Source organism: Asterias rubens, unplaced genomic scaffold, assembly GCF_902459465.1.
Source record: "Asterias rubens unplaced genomic scaffold, eAstRub1.3, whole genome shotgun sequence".
NCBI classification, from domain to species: Eukaryota; Metazoa; Echinodermata; class Asteroidea; order Forcipulatida; family Asteriidae; genus Asterias; species Asterias rubens.
The window spans coordinates 135,700-154,936 of record NW_022985697.1 but is presented as its reverse complement, the minus strand read 5'-3'; the positions used below and the strand labels follow the sequence as shown (position 1 = coordinate 154,936).

General features: G+C 45.8%; 1 protein-coding gene across 1 annotated transcript in view; it reads right to left on the bottom strand.

The window, feature by feature from the left end:
• Window positions 1-10,279, bottom strand: part of LOC117305707 (E3 ubiquitin-protein ligase TRIM33-like) — an 11,848-nt gene extending 1,569 nt beyond the window's left edge. The window contains exons 1-2 of the mRNA XM_033790578.1: window positions 10,013-10,279; window positions 11-1,273 (exon numbers count right to left, since the gene is read on the bottom strand). Coding sequence (XP_033646469.1) covers window positions 11-1,268 — 1,258 coding nt within the window. The 5' untranslated portion in view covers window positions 1,269-1,273; window positions 10,013-10,279. The remainder of the gene's footprint in view (window positions 1-10; window positions 1,274-10,012) is intronic.
• Window positions 10,280-19,237: the final 8,958 nt, after the last annotated feature.

Here is a 19,237-nt window from a genome sequence, read left to right as displayed (position 1 = left end):
AAGGACTTACGTTGTGGTAGGTCGATAGTTTTCTTCTGGTGTCCCGTAGTGTCGTAGACTACCACTCTGCTATTCCAGTAGTCTGCCACTGCCACCTCATCCCCAGGAATAGAGGCGTCAATATCCACAGCCCCATTGATTCCGACATCAGAATCCAAACAAAGCTCCCACCTTGGCTCCTTCGTAATCAGATTACCCAGGGAGATGTCACAAACCTCTGGAGTGAATCTCAGATAGGAAAGGGTCGGATCTATCTTGGGTTGATTTTGATCTCTGAGTCCCTTCAAGTCCTGACTGATAGTAGAATAGACTGCAAGGAAGTCAGGAGCTAATGAATTCTTGCTGACATCTTTGGCGCTCTGCAATGCTTGCTGTATTTGCTGCAAGTTAACACTCACTGCTTGCTCAAATTCCTCCAATTTCCTGCTGCGATCTTTAAGGGTGGTTTGTATTTCATCCATGATGCGACTCTCTTGAGCTGTTACCTCAGCCCTGATCTCATCAGCTCTGTTCTTCACCTCTGCCATGGTGCTCTTAGCTGCAATATTTAGGTTGTCTTTCATTGTTGAGGCAGTTGCTTGAGATTGTTTAAGCTTCTTCATGGTTTCTTCAATGGGAGTAAAGAGTTGAGCCAAGGATTGTTTGTATGTGGATGAGGCTTGGTTGCAGTCAATATACTCATGTTGTGGATTACGGTGATCTATTACAGTGCAATCTCTACAAATCATCACATCACAAGTTGTACAGTAGAACCTCATCACTTCACCTTCATGAGTTTGGCATTCTGGATGGCGTTTTGGTTTTCTTTCTTTGCTTGCAATCTTCCCATCACTAATGTCTTTCAAAGTGTTTACTGTGTGGCTTTTCTGGTGCACTTTGTAGCAGTTTGCACAAAAGATCGCAGGGCAGTCAAAACAGAAATGAGTTGCCTCATTTTTGTCCTTACATAGTTTACAAACCCACTGGTTGTCTTCAGATAAGCTGACCTGCGCCAGTTGATCTGCAAGACCAGTTATGTTGAAGTTAGTCTTGAGAGCTTGAACATCTTTCTGATGAAGTTGTGTCTTTTTTCGACACACAGGACAAATAAGCATCGTAGCATCTTTGTAGTTGGTAGACTGGTATTTCTGCAAACAGATTTTACAGAAGCTGTGTAGACAGTCAAGTATTTTAGGGTCCTTGTATGGATCAAAACAAATACCACACTCCAGATGGTTCTGGACAATTTTCCCAATAACTGAAACCTTTGGTGGGTTTGATGAAGCCATTTTATCTGAAAAAGGTACAAAGGAGCAAAACATTACTTTTAAATAAGATTAAAGTCACCTGGAAATAAAATGTTTGTTTCTTCAAACATTAGAGTATATGTTAATGAACAATAAAATCCCCCCCCCCCCCACAGTAGTGTGGATGGGGTCTACGAACGAAAACTTACCGGTAGAGTCGAATTACTAATTTGCATATTCCCTATGCCGCGAGGCAGAAATGCTAAGACTTTACACACAATAGCGCCCTCCACCGTCCTACCCATAACGCCCCGCGACATGCCCGTCACGGAGTCGTCCTCTTTTCGATGAGCCCTACTAAATGTAAGCACCCAAGGACCGAGTATGTGGGGAAGGAGGGAGGGATACTCTACCGGTAAGTATTCGTTCGTAGACCCCATCCACACTACTGTGGTGGGGGAGTCTACTTCACTCTACTTACCGGTAGAGTCGAATTACTAATTTGCATAGACTCGCACCGAGGAAAGGTGGTGGGTATACGCGGTGCTACTGCATGTCTTATGGGGGGGCGTAGGACCCCGGCGCGCCCAAAATTCAGAGAACGCTTCGCGGCCTATAGGCCCGATAGTGGTCCATGCCCAAAACGTACAGGGGGTGTCGTCCCACGGGTGAGCAAAACATTATAAGTATTGTTAGCACTGTATTACCGTGGAAAAAAACTCACCTAAACACGAGACTGACGAGGTGGAGCTTGTTCTGGCTTTGCAGCTTGGCTGGCCGCCTGCAACACCGCTCTACCCGCTCTCCCATCCACCTGTAGAACGTCCTTCAGGTAGCAGTCAGAGAACGAGGGCTCTTCCAGGAGGCTGCCCTTGTTATGTCACTCATGGAGACCCCTTTAAAGAAAACCCATGAGGCCGACACCCCCCGTACCTCGTGGGCATGAACTGGACCATCGGTCGCTGGCCATCCGCCCGGCACCGAGCGGATGGCTGTAACTATCCAACGCGCGATTGTATCGCGGGATGCTGGTCGGAATGGTGGAACCGTGGACACGAACAGCTGTTCGTGGCCGGTTCGGAGTGACTTTGTACCATCGATGTACCACTTTAGCGCCCGTACCGGGCACCAAAGTTTGTCCTCTGTGACCGCCGAAAAGGTTTTAAGGTCGGGAACAAAAATATCTGGAGGTTCTTGGCTAAATACCCCGCCGTAGGGATTAGGCGGACCCCTCCGGGTTCCCACCGGATGTGCCCCGCCGCCACTGTAAGGGAGTGGAGCTGCCGACGTAGCGACCGCCACCAAAAAGGCCACTTTGACTGTTAGATGTAGCAACGTGGCCCCACTCAGTGGTTCGAACGGGGGTTTTGTTAGTGCCGACAGCACGCTAAAGAGGTCCCAGGATGGGACCAATTTGCGCACAGGGGGACGGGTGACAAACATCCCCTTAGTCAGCTGCCCAATCGCCCGGTTATCCGAGACTGTCAAGCCGTCGGCGAATCCTCCGTGGACTGCTGCAATGGCCGACCGGTAATTTTTGCCAGTCCGCTATTAAAAAAATATAGGAGGAAATCCCCGACTTCCTCTACAGAAGTATCGGTGGGACGAATAGCTCGCCGCCTACACCATTTAAAGAAATGGCGTAGTCGGCAGTCATAAACTCTTCGGGTCGAGGCCCTTCGGGACTGGGCGGCAATTTCCGCAGCCCGTCTCGAAAGGCCCGCTGCTCTGAGGGATCTTGTGACAGCACCCAGCACGTCAGGTGCAGGTCCCTCGGAGTCAGATGAACCACTCCGGACCCGGGCTGGTATATGAGGTCCGGGCGTTGTGGGAGAACCAACGGCCTGTGCACCAGGAGCCTGACCAGCCGAGGGAACCAGGGCTGTCGGGGCCAAAAGGGGGCGATCAAGAGAACTTTGCAATGATCCTGCTCGATCTTTGTCAGCACCCGTGGAATGAGGGAGATGGGCGGGTAGGCGTATGCCAACAGCCCCTCCCATCGCATAGTCAGAGCGTCGATCCGCCATGCCCCGGGGTCGGGACCCCTGGCGCAGTAGATCGGTAGCTGATTGTTCGTCCGAGAGGCGAACAGATCTACGTGAGGTCGGTCGATAAGCAGGAAGAGCGACTGGGCCACACAGGGGCGGAGGGACCACTCTGTCGGGACGATCCAGCCCCGGGAGAGAGCGTCGGCCGTGACATTCTCCTTCCCCGCGATGTACACCGCCGACAGGGCGATCCCCTGCCGTATGCACCAGTGGATTAGGTCCCAGGCTAGTGCACACAGTCGGGCCGACCGGGTGCCCCCCTGGTGATTGATATACGCTACCACTGTAGCGTTGTCGGAGCGCACCAGGACGGCCTGCCCCACTAACTGTGCCCGGAAGTGCTGGAGGGCATTCTGGACCGCCAGCATTTCCAGGACGTTGATGTGGGTCGAGTGGTGTTCCGGGCCCCACACCCCCGCTATCTGATGGGGGTCGAGGGTCGCCCCCCAGCCGTACAGAGACGCGTCGGTGATGATGGTCGCTGACGGTCGGGGGCGGGCGGAACACTCGACCACGTGTGAGGTTGGTGTCCTCCACCCACCATTGAAGGTGGTGGGTCAGCCAAGGCGTGGTAGGCACCGGGAGGTTGACCGAATGACGGCTGGGCCGAAAGTAGGCGAGGAGATGGAGCTGGATAGGTCTCATCCTCAGCCTGCAGAAATCTACTAGGTCTACCATGCTGGCCATGAGACCAAGTAACTTGAGCCAGGCTACCGCCGGTGCCACCGTAGCCCCCAGGAAAAGAGCCACGCACTGCCGAAGGTTCTGCACCCGTTCCGCCGAAGGGCGGGCTAGCCCCCTCTGAAGGTCGAGAGCCGCACCGAGAAAGGTGGGCACCTGAGAGGGGATCGGGTGCCATTTCTCGATGTTGATGAGGAACCCCAGGCTGGACGTGAGGCGCCACGTAAGTGTCGGCGCCGCGTCCGTTGCCTCCCGTGATCGGCCCACAATCAGCCAATCGTCGAGGTATTGGAAAATCAGCAGTCCTCGTCTCCGAAGTGCTGCTCCGATCGCCCGTCCCACTCGGGTAAAAACTCGAGGTGAGGTTGACAGTCCGAAGGGGAGTACCACAAATTCGTATAGCTTTCCGTTGTAAAGGAAGCGCAGAAATTTGCGGTGTTCGGCCCTGATGGGGACGTGGAGGTAAGCATCCCGAAGGTCCAAGCTCGCCCCCCATGCAGGTGTATCGATTGATTCGAGGATTGCCCGCAGCGTTTCCATGCGGAAGCGCTTTGGGCGGATAAATCGGTTTAGGGGCTTTAAGTTCAGGATCGGTCGCCAAGTGTCCGCCTCCTTCTTGGGAACTAAGAAGAAAGTGGACATGAACCCCGTCCGTGTCCCCTGGTCGGGGACAACGCGTATTGCCCGTTTGAGGAGAAGGGAACTGATCTCCCCTTCGAGGGCCTGACGCTTGAGAGGGTCGGACGGGGTGGGCGTTGGCCGTATCAGCATGTCCGACGGGGGGTTCTCGTAAACTCGAGTGCGTAGCCGCACTCGATTGTCTCGAGGACCCATCTGTCGGACGTGATCTGAGCCCAGGACCCCAAAAATTCCTGAAGGCGGCCTCCCATGGGTCCGTCGGCGGGAGGTCGCCTGGAGACCAGGAGGTCACTTCCGCCACGCCCCGGGATACCGGGGGGCGGGCGCACGAAAACCACGGCCCGACTGGGCCCATTGTTGGCCTTGGGCCAGCGTGCGTGCATTCGGTGGTCCTTGGTTCCCACGAAAACCGCCACGGGCGGGTCTCTGTGGGCGCCTACGTGGAATCACAAAAGAGGCTTGCTTGCTTTTCCTTGCCGCCGGTACAGAGGTTCGCGGCTTCCTCAAGTTGATCTTCTCGGTGGCCTTGAGGCGCCTGGCTTCGGCCTCCATAGACTCCTGGAATTTTCCTGCAAAAAGGTCTCGTCCCTTTAGGGGGAGCGCATCCAGTCGCTTGCGAGCCCCGACGGACGGAAGGAACAGAGCGTCTAGGACGTTTGCCCTACGGGCAGATGTTGCTAGGGTGGATACTCTCGTAAACTGATCCAGGACCGTGCGCAGGCCATTATCCAGGCAATGGAGGGCCGCCACCATCATGTCCGCTGGGATCGCCGAGTCCTCATCGCCGGCAAGCGTGAGGTTCTCGGACAAGAGAAGTAGAAAAGACGATGTGCGCATGCTAAAGCGCGATGCTGAGTCTATCTTCTTGGCTACTTCCTCCATCTTCCCCCGCGCTTTGTCGGTGAAGGGAAGTTTTGAAGAGGTTGACCCCCTGTCTGCGGTCAACTTGTCTGCCGCGGAGTCCGGTAGGGCCGGGGTTGAAAAATATTTATCGAAATCCCCGGGGGGAAATCGGTAATATAAATCCGCCCGCTTGGGGTAGGCCGTCCAAGATGATGCCGACATAATGCCCTCGATGCGGTCAGCGCATACTCGGTCGAGTGGCATAGCCGGGAAAATATTCCCACTCCTCGGAGCGGGGCCAGTCCTCCTCTTAAAAGACCGCCGTTCAGAGGGGGCGTCCCCCGCCTCCTCGGCGGGAAGGTCCAGCACCCGGGCCATGTCCCTTTGGACAAGGCGCAATTCAGTTTTGGCAATTGAAAGCCATTGAACTGCCGTGGCAAACTCGTCCTCTTCCGGGGACGAGTCGTCGGACACGGGGGGGTCGGATAAACTCCCTGATTGTTCACCCAAAGGTAGGGCTGTGCCTAACAAATCATGGTGCTCTGCATCCCGATCGGATACAAAGGATCCCGAGGGGTGTATATTGATCCCCGCCTGGGATTGTGGACGTGCACCCGTGCGTGATCGCACATCACCCTGATCCCTTACACCCCATGCAACCTCCTGCGTGGTGAACACCGGACGGTGGCTGGGAGGGGAGGCCGGTGGCCGGCTGACCGTGCACGGTACGCCGCCTGGATCCTGGTGCACCCAGCCATGACCGGCCTGGTCGGGCTGGGTGTACGGTCCCGCAAACTGGGAAAATTCCTGAACCTCGTGTCGGCCGGATATTGAGGCCGCTAAGGTCTGGAAAGCCGTGAGGAATTCGTCTCGGGATAGCGGCTCGCTACCCCGATGATGTTTCCTATGGCTGTCAGGTGAGGAGTCGTCAGACGACCGAGGATGACAGTCTTTTCTGGTCCTCTGCCGCTTATTCGGTACCCGCTCACGGGACGAATCCGAGGCTCTCTCTGAGGAAACCTGAGTGACAGGGATGCCCAAGCAACGGATGGAATCCGAAGACGAGGGCGGGCCCTGTGGGTGGGGTATCCCGGGGGCGTCCCAGGTACCCGACTCCGCACCCATAATCCTTCTCCCCATGGCTAGTGCCCCAAAGCCTATGGCGTGGGCGGGTGCCCTGTGGGTCTTCAACCCTCGCAAAAGGCCGTCACCAACCGTCGTGGGGGAATCCACGGTGTCGGTGCGGGCCGGGTATTCTGAGCCGTGCGGAGGGGGGATGCCCTCCGGCTTCAGAGACCCCGAGGCGGTGCTGGGAGAGTGGGCGGTGTGCTCCGGACCAGAGCCACCTTTCGCCCTACCTCTCTTGGTCGCTGCCCCGGCACCGGCTTTCTTGGCCTTGCCGGGGCGCTTGACCTTCGACTGGGTCGACCCACGCACACTGACCGAGGAGGGGGAGCGGTAAGCAACCTCTCTTCGATCGGTGGGTCTCCCGGCCGACGCAGCCGACAGAGGCTGCGTAGGCCGGCTGGAGGACTGCAAGCCGGGCGACGTAGTGTCGCCGGCGCAGTCCCCCGAGAGCTCCGACTGTCCCGGGGAAACGGACGTAACCCCAGTACTGACAGTCGAAGCCCTCCCCAGTTTCTTTACGCTACTCATTATCTTCTCAACGAAATCAAACTATAGTTTATTTCACAACTCACTACAACACAACAACTAAAACTCTACAATCTTTCTAGTCTTTTTATAGCATTCTTAGCGAGGATAAGGTTTAGACAACGGTTTTCTTATGAACTGTTGGAACAGATTTAAAACACAACCTCACCCACTCGCGGCTAAGAGTAAAGAGGACGACTCCGTGACGGGCATGTCGCGGGGCGTTATGGGTAGGACGGTGGTGGGCGCTATTGTGTGTAAAGTCTTAGCATTTCTGCCTCGCGGCATAGGGAATATGCAAATTAGTAATTCGACTCTACCGATAAGTAGAGTGAAGTAGACTGAGTAATTGTTTGTTACGATTTATATGTTGGGGGGTGACTCCGCCTATCCCTTTTGTGACGTCAATCGAGGCAGACTTTGCGTCGATCGAACATTGAACACACGTACATGTAAGTATATGCAAGTCCTAGTCGTGAGTTTGTACGTTTCAAAAAAAGGTTTATTTCTTTCATTTTTTCGGCAATATCGACCAGGTGTATTGCTGCTGGTGTATTGCTGCTGGAGGCAGCAAAACAACCAAAAATGGGGTCAGTTTGCAAAGTGGTCCGGTCCAACGTCTTTTCCAGCCCTGTGCAGCAAACACTTTGAGTCGTCGTGCTTCAAATATCGCGCCTCGATTGACGTCACGAACAGCGCCCTCTCGGGTCTACTTTTATATTTGTTAATAAAATGGAAACTAATTTTTTAGAACCTTAGTTAACTGTTTATTCATATTCTACTCATCAAATTTTAGTGACAAAGGCTTTATTTTGACAAAATACCACTTCCAGGTGACTTTAAGCATTCAGCTTACCCTAGCTCTATGAGCTTACCAACAACACTTTCGATACACATCTTTAAAGGCAGTGGACACTATTGGTAATTACTCAAAATAATTATCGGCACAAAACCTTTCTTGGTGACGAGTAATGGGGAGAGGTTGATGGTATAAAACATTGTGAGAAACGGCTCCCTCGGAAGTGCCATAGTTTTCGAGAAAGAAGTAATTTTCCACGAATTTGATTTCGAGAACTCAAGTTTAGAACTTGAGGTCTCGAAATCAACCATCTTAACGCACACAACTTCGTGTTGCAAGGGTTATTTTTCTTTCATTATTATCTCGCAACTTCGAACACCGATTGAGCTCAAATTTTCACAGGGATTTGTTATTTCATGCATATGTTGAGATACACCAACTGTGAAGGCTAGTCTTTGACAATTACCAATAGTGTCCACTGCCTTTAAGCTTATACATAATGGCATATAAACAAAGAAAGCACTTGCACTCAGCAATTTGATCTTCTAAAGACCAAATACTTCACCATTCACCAACGTGTGATAAGCAGTGTATACTCAGTGCTTTCCACTGAGTGATGCAGAAACAAATCCCAAGCAACCTACTCAGGTTGGATTCAAACCCATGACCCACAGCATCCTAGAGCTGATAACTAAACTACTAGCCCACTGAGCATCCCAGCACAGAGTGATGAGAATCCTGTAATTGATGCCTAATTAATGCTGATCACACATATCAGTGTTTGGTCAAACCCATCAACCTAATGAAACACCAAATAAATTAAAGTTATAATATCTTTCAGGGTATTTGTCCAAATTCTTAAATATTTTGTACAATTGTATCGAAAAAAGAAGACAAAAAAACTATGTACCTATGCATAAGATGTAATTAAAAATTGACAACATTTGACCAAAGCTAAACATGAAATGTCCAGAGACAATGTAAAAATATTTAAAAAATTAATAATAAATAAAATATACAATAATTTTGTTTAAATACCAGTCTACAAATACAAACAACTTTTTGTCTTCAATCAACTTGAAATACATGTTGAGACTTTTATAATACAAATGATATTGAGTTGTAAAATTCAAACCAAGGAGTCTACAAGACACCAAGACACCCCTCTGACTAACACCATGACATGAGGAACATGTAAACTGAAGATGAGGTTGAGTTTCTAAATTCAAACCAAGGAGTCTACAAGACACCCAAACACCCCTCTGACTAACACCATGACATGAGGCACATGTAAACTGAAGATGAGGTTGAGTTTCTAAATTCAAACCAGAGAGTCTACAAGACACCCAGACACTACTCTGACTAACACCATGACATGAGGCACATGTAAACTGAAGATGAGATTGAGTTTCTAAATTCAAACCAAGGAGTCTACAAGACACCCAGACACCCCTCTGACTAACACCATGACATGAGGCACATGTAAACTGAAGATGAGGTTGAGTTTCTAAATTCAAACCAAGGAGTCTACAAGACACCCAGACACCCCTCTGACTAACACCATGACATGAGGCACATGTACCGGCATGGACTTCAATTTGTTAGGGCAAGGCCACTTTGGCCTTGGAGCGAGTAGGCCAAATTTTTGGGGGCACCAACATGACCAAGGCCAAACATTTCAAAAAAGAGAAGGCAAAACAATAGCCTTAGTCAAAATTGCCAGAGGTTTCCCTATGGGTGGTAAACCCGATGGAACAGTTTTTATGAATAAGATATTGATCAGTCATTTCATAAAGAAACTCTTGAAACGTTCTTGTAAAAAGAAGACAAGTAAAGAAAGAAATGTGTGGCGACAAACACAAATGTCCAAATGTGCCCAAATGTGTATTTAGAATTTCCCAAGATCTTTGAAAAACAATCAATCTGGCAACTTCTTTGTGTTATTGCACAGAACACATGACCCAGATCCATTCGTCAAAGTCTTGACTTATCATACGCTACACTACACAGTGAACACTTATGGAAGTTTGTACATATTTCACAATTTCATTTACATGTAGATGTAGGCCTATCTCAAGCTAAGAGACTTGAACAAAATTTAATCATTTGTAATCTGTACTCACCTCAACTGTCCTTAGTACATATGTCTGAAGTACTGTCCAAATTGAATGAACACAAAATGAAGTCAAGTTTTCTTGCTGAATTTTGAAAAAAGTTTTGCAGCATGTAACACCAGAGCTTGTCCCTCCCAAAATGGCGCTGGAAATGAAGCGTTTACTTCCTCCTAGAGTGACGCAGCAGGTTCATGTACATGTACGTCACACACCCTAAAGTTAGCTGACTTTGCAGCTACCACAGGGCACAGCATACAGAGAAACCACTGACCCTAGTAGTGAATAGTGAACTTGAATATATGTACAGCTACTATTGTTGTCTGTATATACTGCAAGTGTACAGGTAGCTCCATGTACCATTGGTGTCTGTCTATGTAGGTTTATTGTATGGTGAATGTTGAACTTTATATCAACTTTCAGTTTGCAAGTTATTATTGTTACCCGTCTGTGTTGCTCTTAAACTGTACTGAAATCCTACACACAGAGTTATGTAGTAATCATAAATTATATGGTAATTTGCTTAAAGGCTCTAGACATGCTTGGTAGTTGTCAAAGACCATCATCCTCAATTGGTGTATCCCAACATAAACTAACAATTCTGTGAAACTTTGGGCTCAACTTTTCATCAAAGTTGCAAAATAATTATGTCAAAAAAACGTTCCTTGATGCACAAATTTATGTGCTTTTCAGATGCCTGAAAAAAGGCTTCAGGCCTGAAGTCTTACTCAGATTCAAATATTTTAATGGAAAAATTAACTCTTTTTTAAAAACTATTTTACATCAGAAGGAGTTTTTCTCACAATGTTTTAACTCTATACATGTTATCTTCATTTAATCTCCATGGACATTATTACCTCCATGGCTCGGTACCAAGTAAGTTTACACTAAAATATGTTCTGGGTAAATACCAAACATGTTCATATCAGTGTCTTTAAACAGTATAGACCGGCAGCACCAGAGCACTTTGGTTAAAGGAATGAGGTACCAATATTTGAAAATGATTTAAGGAGATAATTAAATTTAACGAGATTTAAATCATATTAATTTTCAATTTGAGTACACGTATCAAGCATAAATGCTGCAAAGTATATACTGCAAATTGAAATTAAAAATGCTCTAGTTAAACTTTTAAGGAGCGATTTATTTTTGCTCTCCTAAAAAACTTTAAGGAGCGCGGAGAAGCACGAGCGATCGCGCTCCTTTAAAATGAAGGCCTGAAATTCTGTTGCAAACGTGCAGCAGTGTACGGTTTGGGCATCTACGGAAAGCTCATGTATCATTGTATTTATTTTCCTTACTTCTTGCTTTTTTATAATTGTTTTTTTTTTTCCCCGTTAATGTTCTGTCTTGTGCTATTGTAACTTGTTTGTTGTACCTTGTATTGGTCGAATAAATAATAATAATAATAATAATAATGTAACTGCACGTTTATCCAATAATATCATTGTATCCAATGGAATCACTGTATCTAATGAGCACGGACCTGTCTTTATCCTTGCTTTAAAAGAAAACTTGCTATCTGCATGAAAGCTGGTCAAAATAAACAAATTGTGTATTACTCAACAACCACTAAGGATTTCCCATCACATAATCAGGAAACAAAAATTGATTGAATTTCAGGAAAGTTTAAACAATCTTGCTGTTGAAGTAAATCTTTAACACTTTAAAATATTCATACGGCAATATTGTTCCAGTTCATCAAATTAAAGTACATCAAACTACACAAAAAAAAAATATTTTGACTTTATCAGGCGCATGTAGTTTTCGATTGAACTCTCATTTGTTTCTTGGTACCAATATTCACTATTCAACATAATAAAACCAAAGTGTGACCGAAATTGCTCCAAAATCCATCAAAGACAGCTGTTAAACTTAAATATTTTAAACTCACCTGAGGTACGCAGGAGATGTTGCTGGTTAATATGATGGTATGATTGGGTGAGTCACAGGCTGGATCCTCACCCATTCCAGATGCATCAAACTGACATCCAAACTCGCCTATAGATGGAAACAACAATGTTTACAAAAAAGGTTAGCAAACAAAAGGTTTTCTAAGTATGGTGCAAGGTTACACAAACCATTTAGTTTGCCGCTGTATTTTTTACCAAGTGAGGCAATCTTTAAAATATGCTATTAATTCCGGGGTACGTGATTATGTCGGAGTTCCATCACTTTGCATGGGATGGTTTTAAGTTGCTTCAATTCATGTACACTTGTACATGTAGGTGGGTTATAGCAGCTCCTTAAAAAGTCCTATTGTCTGTAATGGCAGACGGAAAGTGGCTTTACTCTCCACCATGCCATGGTCAGGTTGTTGTCCTGGCAGGAATGTTCTACAAAACAACCGTTAACACGCCAATCCAGATACAGTTCACAGCATGCAAGAGACATACCAACTGTTCCCCACAAGCAAAGACTGCTTCAAATATTCATTCATACCCAAAACAATTATGTCCCAATAGAATACCCTGGTGCCGGCTAAGGGGATACGGGGTGGGAGGTATGTTCAGAACGATGTAACACAAAGGTAATGGGAACGGATGGAAACGATTTTAAGTCCAAACAAAGTACCCTGGTGCCGGCTAAGGGGATACGTGGTGGGAGGTATGTTGAGAACGAAGCAATGCATAGGCAAGGGGAACGGATGAAAAACATTTTAAGTCAAAACAGAGTACCTTGGTGCCGGCTATGGGGATTCGGTGTGGGATGTGCGTTGATAAAGAATCATGTACAAAGGCAAGGCAAGGGATGAAAATATTCTAAGTCCAAACAGAGTACCCTGGTGCCGGCTACGGGGATTCGGGGTGGGATGTGCGTTAAGAATGAATTATGTACAAAGACAAGGGGAACGGATGGAAAACATTTTAAGTCCAAACAGAGCACCCTGGTGTCTGCTACGGGGAATCGGGGTGGGATGTGCGTTAAGAATGAATTATGTACAAAGACAAGGGGAACGGATGGAAAATATTTAAAGTCCAAACAGAGTACCCTGGTGCCAGCTACGGGGATACGGGGTGGGAGGTACGTTGAGAACGAAGCAACGATAGGCAAAGGGTAGGGATGGAAAATATTCTAAGTCCAAACAGAGTACCCTGGTGCCGGCTACGGAGATACGGGGCGGGAGGTGGGAGGTACGTTGAAAATGAATTTGATACAAAGACAAGGGGAACGGATTGAAAATATTCTTAGTCCAAACAGAGTACCCTGGTGCCGGCTATGGGGATACGGGGTGGGAGGTACGTTAAGAACCAAGCAACGATAGGCAAAGGGTAGGGATGGAAAATATGGTAAGTCCAAACAGAGCACCCTGGTGCAGGCTACGGGGATACGGGGTGGGAGGTACGTTAAGAACCAAGCAACGATAGGCAAAGGGTTGGGATGGAAAATATTCTAAGTCCAAACAGAGTACCCTGGTGCCGGCTACGGAGATACGGGGCGGGAGGTGGGAGGTACGTTGAAAATGAATTTGATACAAAGACAAGGGGAACGGATTGAAAATATTCTTAGTCCAAACAGAGTACCCTGGTGCCGGCTATGGGGATACGGGGTGGGATGTGCATTAAGAACGATGTAATACAAAGGCAATGGGAACGGATGGAAAATATTCTAGTTCAAAACAGAGTACCCTGGTGCTGGCTACGGGTATACGGGGTGGGAGGTACGTTAAGAACCAAGCAACGATAGGCAAAGGGTAGGGATGGAAAATATGGTAAGTCCAAACAGAGTACCCTGGTGCCGGCTACGGGGATACGGGGTGGGAGGTACGTTGAGAACGAAGCAATGCAAGGCTAGGGGAACTGAAGGAAAATATTCTAAGTCCAAACAGAGTACCCTGGTGCCGGCTACAGGGATACGGGGTGGGAGGTACGTTAAGAACAAAGCAACGATAGGCAAAGGGTAGGGATGGAAAATATTTTAAAGTCCAAATAGAGTACCCTGTAGCCGGCTACTGGGATACAGGTGGGATGTGTGTTAAGAACGATGTAATACAAAGGCAATGGGAACGGATGGAAACGATTTTAAGTCCAAACAGAGTACCTTGGTGCGGGCAACATGTATTGGGATACGGGTTGGGATGTGCGTTAAGAACGATGTAATACAAAGGCAATGGGAACGGGTGGAAACGATTTTAAGTCCAAACAGAGTACCTTGGTGCGGGCAACATGTATTGGGATACGGGTTGGGATGTGCGTTAAGAACGACGTAATACAAAGGCAAAAGGAACAAAGTTTGATAGCCGGGCGGGCCAGTGGGAAAATAAAGCAAATATCAATATCATAAACAGCAATGAACTGAGGTGATGGTGTATTGTAAAATTTGTGCCATGACTCAAGACATAATGTGTCTTTTGGGCTACCAAGATCTCATCAGGGCTACTACAATTTCTTGATGAAAATACACTTAATTTCAACCCATGAGTGAGCGACACAATTGGTTTACCCAACAGGTACATGTAGTTCCAACAATTTTTGAAGCTCTGTTTTTGTCATGTTTGTAGTACATAGTCGTGGCAGCACGATCCACTGAGTAGTTAAAACTGGTGATTTAATAGTTGTGACTATGAAACTAATTGTATAAGTCACCCAGGCCTTAAGGTGAGCAGTAATTGCATAGGTCTACACCCCCTGGGAATTATAAAAGTATTTTGGGGAGTGCCCTCTAGCGGGCAAATATACGGCACATTTATTAAACAAACAAAGAAAGCAGTAATTAATAAATGCCCCACAAGCCAGTCCACTTCTTGACATTTGACCTACATGTAGTAGTCAAAACCTACATGTAGTAGTCAAAACAGGAAGCCTTTGAGTTCCCAAACAACATTTGTTTTATAATACATGTAGTGCAATACATACTTGAGCTTCATGGCAAAGCTGGTCAAAAACTGGGAGGGGGAATAATATAGTGTCCCCCCACCCGTCAAAACGTGAGGGACGTGTCCCACGACACCCTCAGCAGTATGGTCTGACACAGTGATTAAGAATCAAGTACAAAGGCAAGGGGAAGGGAAGGAAAATATAAGTCCAAACAGAGTACACTGGTGCTGGCTACGGGGATATGGAATGAGAGGTATGTTAAGAACGATGTAATACAAAGGCAATAGGAATGGATGGAAAATATTATAAGTCCAAACAGAGTACCTTGGTGCTGGCTATGGAGATACGGGGTGGGATGTGCGTTGATAATGAATCATGTACATGTACAAAGGCAAGGGGAAGGGATGGAAAATATAAGTCCAAACAGAGTACCCTGGTGCTGGCTACGGGGATATGGAATGAGAGGTATGTTAAGAACGATGTAATACAAAGGCAATAGGAACGGATGGAAAATATTCCAAACAGAGTACCCTGGTGCCGGCTAAGGGGATTCGGGGTGGGATGTGCGTTGAGAATGAATTATGTACAAAGACAAGGGGAACAGATGAAAAATATTCTACGTCCAAACAGAGTACCCTGGTGCCGGCTAAGGGGATTCGGGGTGGGATGTGCGTTGAGAATGAATTATGTACAAAGACAAGGGGAACGGATGGAAAATATTTTAAGTCATAACTGAGTACCCTGGTGCCAGCTACGGGGATACGGGGTGGGATGTGCATTAAGAACGATGTAATACAACGGTAATGAGAACGGAAAGAAAATATTCTAGGTCCAAACAGAGTACCCTGGTGCTGGCTACGGGGATACGGGTACGTTAAGAACGATGTGATACAAAGGTAAGGGGAAGGGATGGAAAATATTCTAAGTCCAAACAGAGTACCCTGGTGCTGGCTACGGGGATACGGGTACGTTAAGAACGATGTGATACAAAGGTAAGGGGAAGGGATGGAAAATATTCTAAGTCCAAACAGAGTACCCTGGTGAAAGCTCTGGGGATACGGAGTGGGATGTGCGTTAAGAACTATGTAATACAAAGATAATGGGAACGGATGGAAAATATTCTAGGTCCAAACAGAGTATCCTGGTGCTGGCTACGGGGATATGGGTTGGGAGGTACGTTAAGAACGATGTGATACAAAGGCAATAGGAACGGATGGGAAATAAGTCCTAACAGAGTACGTTGGTGCGGCTAAAGGGATACGGGGTGGGAGGTCGCTAAGAACAAAGCAACGATAGGCAAAGGGTAGAGATGGAAAATATTCTAACTCGAGATAGGATTTATACTAGTGTTTGATGAAATTGGCTACTGGGCTCTGTTCACATTACATATATTGTAAAGCACAGAACCTGTGAGTGTGAGCTTTTGTTGCTATGGGTAAGGCAAGTACAGACTGAGTATACAGTGCTTACTACACACCGTTGTAAGGTAAACAAAATTCATTATCTTGAGCCCGAATGCAATCGTGGCACCTGCTACTAACACATAGGATTTGAACTGCCTCTAGCCACCAGGGTAACTAAATAGTCTAGTGGAAAGACAAAGTCGTGGGTTCAAATCCTGTCTGACAGATTTGCCAATTAACTTTTTTTCTCAGCATTCAAGAAAGTACTGAGTATAGAGTGCTTGATACACATCGGTGTAAGGGTATTGGAACAATTTGTAATATTAATAAAAACCAATGAGTTATAGCGGCTAGTAGTTTCCCTAAAAGTCTGTAGTGACTTATTGGTAAACACAGGTCATGCAACCGCAGTTGCTTTTGTACATTTTTATATATGTGACATGCGACAGCAGTTGACTTTCACATGTGCTTTACTTTTTCATAGACAATACCATCTTGTTTTGTAAGTTCACTGGTCGAGGGTGGTTTTTTTATGCAACAATTCTCTGATCCTACCTTTGACTTAATAACTTTACTCAAGCTTCTATTAGGGTAATAAGGAAAACCCTGGGCTTCATACAAGTACATAATTTTCGATCTGTGTGTTCTTTATTTGCCATTAATGAGTAAATGTTTAGCTATCCTGGGACTTAACAATTCCTGTATACATTAGATACATTAGATACAGTGCCATGAACAATGCTAGTATCTGGCTATCTAAGCACGAAGTACAAGAGCCTGGGTACTGTAACTACGCACACTCTGTTGGTTTCAATGTGTCACAATGGACTTGTGTTTCCTTTATCTTGAAATAACACCCAGTTATTACACAAATGGTACAAAAAATGGAATTCACTCATTTACATCACAGAACTTTCTAATGTCTGAACACCCAGAAGTATATTCACTTTCAATGGGGGCCTTATTGTCCCCCTTTTCTCTCTTTGGCTGCAGCTCTAACTGATTATCCTACACACTTTCAAACTAGGGCCTTTCATCAAAACTAGGGAGTCACCCTAACGGTCTAGTTTGGTAAAGGTCCCTAGTTTTAATGTGCATACCTTGTTTGCTTGTTTGTTTGTTTCCTTGTTTGTTTGTTAGTTGTTTGTTTGATCTTCTCATCCACTGTCATTTGTAAACCTTTGACCAATCTTTCATTGGTTTTCCTCTATTCCTGTAACTGTCCCTAAAACAAACGGCCCCAAACCCTTAAAGGCAGTGGACACAATTGGTATTTACTCAAAATAATTATTAGCATGAAACTTTTGTTGGTAACGAGTAAAGGGGAGAGGTTGATAGTATAAAACATTGTGAAAAAACGTCTCCCTCTGAAGTAATGTAGTTTTAGAGAAAGAACTAATTTTCCACAAATTTGAGCATATGAAAGCACACAATTTTGTGACAAAGGTGTTTTTTCTTTCATTTATATCTCGCAACTTCAACGATTGATTGTGCATATGTTGAGATACACCAACTGTGAAGGCTAGTCTTTGACAATTACCAGTAGTGTCCAGTGTCTTTAAACATGTTACAGAAATAAATTATAAAATATTTTAAACTCACCTGAGGTACGCAGGAGATGTTGCGAGTCACAGGCTGGATCCTCATCAAGGTTCCACATTCACATCTTGGTATTGAAGCGCCCAACACCAGTCCACAGTATGTTGAGTCTCACCCATTCCAGATGCAGAAAATGTACATCAAACTGACAACCAAGCTCACCTATGAAAACAACAACGTTGACAAAAATAGGTCATAATATGAAAGATTCTGCTACTTGTTGTGAAGGTCACACAAACCAGTGAGCAACAAAGGTGTGTCCAGTTTTGTCTTATTTTATCGCTCGGAAAACATTTGTTTTATTTAAAGGGTCTATGTACTTTTGTAGCACACAAAACACAATATTGACAGATTTACAATAAACTTACGCAGTTTTAAAATAATGATGTAGAAAGCTTCCCTGAAAATATTACTTGCTTAGGTGCTGTAGTTTTTGAGAAATGAGTAAAACAATGTCCGAGATGAAAAAACCTTGTCACAGCTAGAAGGCGCTATCATTCCTGTAATCACCGCACTCATCCGTGAACAAATTGAAGCGGGCCTTACTGCCAGAGGACAACAGAGGGGGTGCGACTCGTGTCAAACGTTTAACTTACATGCCGATTGGAAAATTCGGGACATCGCGCAAAAACATTGATGTACAAGGAAAAATATTACTTCGCTGGAAACTTGAAACACTGATTACTCTTATTGTTGACTAGGTATTGCAGCTGTTGTTGTTATAAAACAATCCCTGTTTGAACCTTTCATCAGATTTTTCTTGAACTTATTAACTGTTAACAAATTTGTTCATTGACATGTCTCTTTTTGTTGACATTTTTTCTGGACAGAAATTACAGAAGGGAAGTTTAGGGCCACTGATTTTCCGCGATCGCGGAAAACGGATGGAATTCGCAGAATCCGCCCTTCGAAACGGAAAACGGGATTTCAGTAAAATTTGATTTTCTTTTTTTTTTTTTTTTTTTTTTTTTTCTTGACGCCGAAACTATTGAAATTGCATTCTTTATTAAGATTCTTTTTGTTAAACTAAAAAGGCATCAGAAATCAGACCATAAAAAAGTACGAGATCGTAACCGTGGATCATTCTGTTCTACTTCACACCATCCTCAATGTTTACACACATGATGTACACACGTTGTTAACATGGTTAAGCGAAGGGCATTATTCGCGGCACGTTTTAAACATTTTTTGTTCACCCAAATTCCATTTTCTCCCTCTCTTTTACCAACAATAATACACAAACTAGCTTACCTATGATGTATAGAACACATACAATGTTTTTTCATCTCGGAAAGGTCTAAAATAAAACCATAAACTGTCAACATTCTGTCGCCAAAGCGAAAACAAAATGGCTGACATTTTGTTTGTGGATGGAGAATGGTCACGTCCATAGACTTATGTATGGTGGATTGCATAAA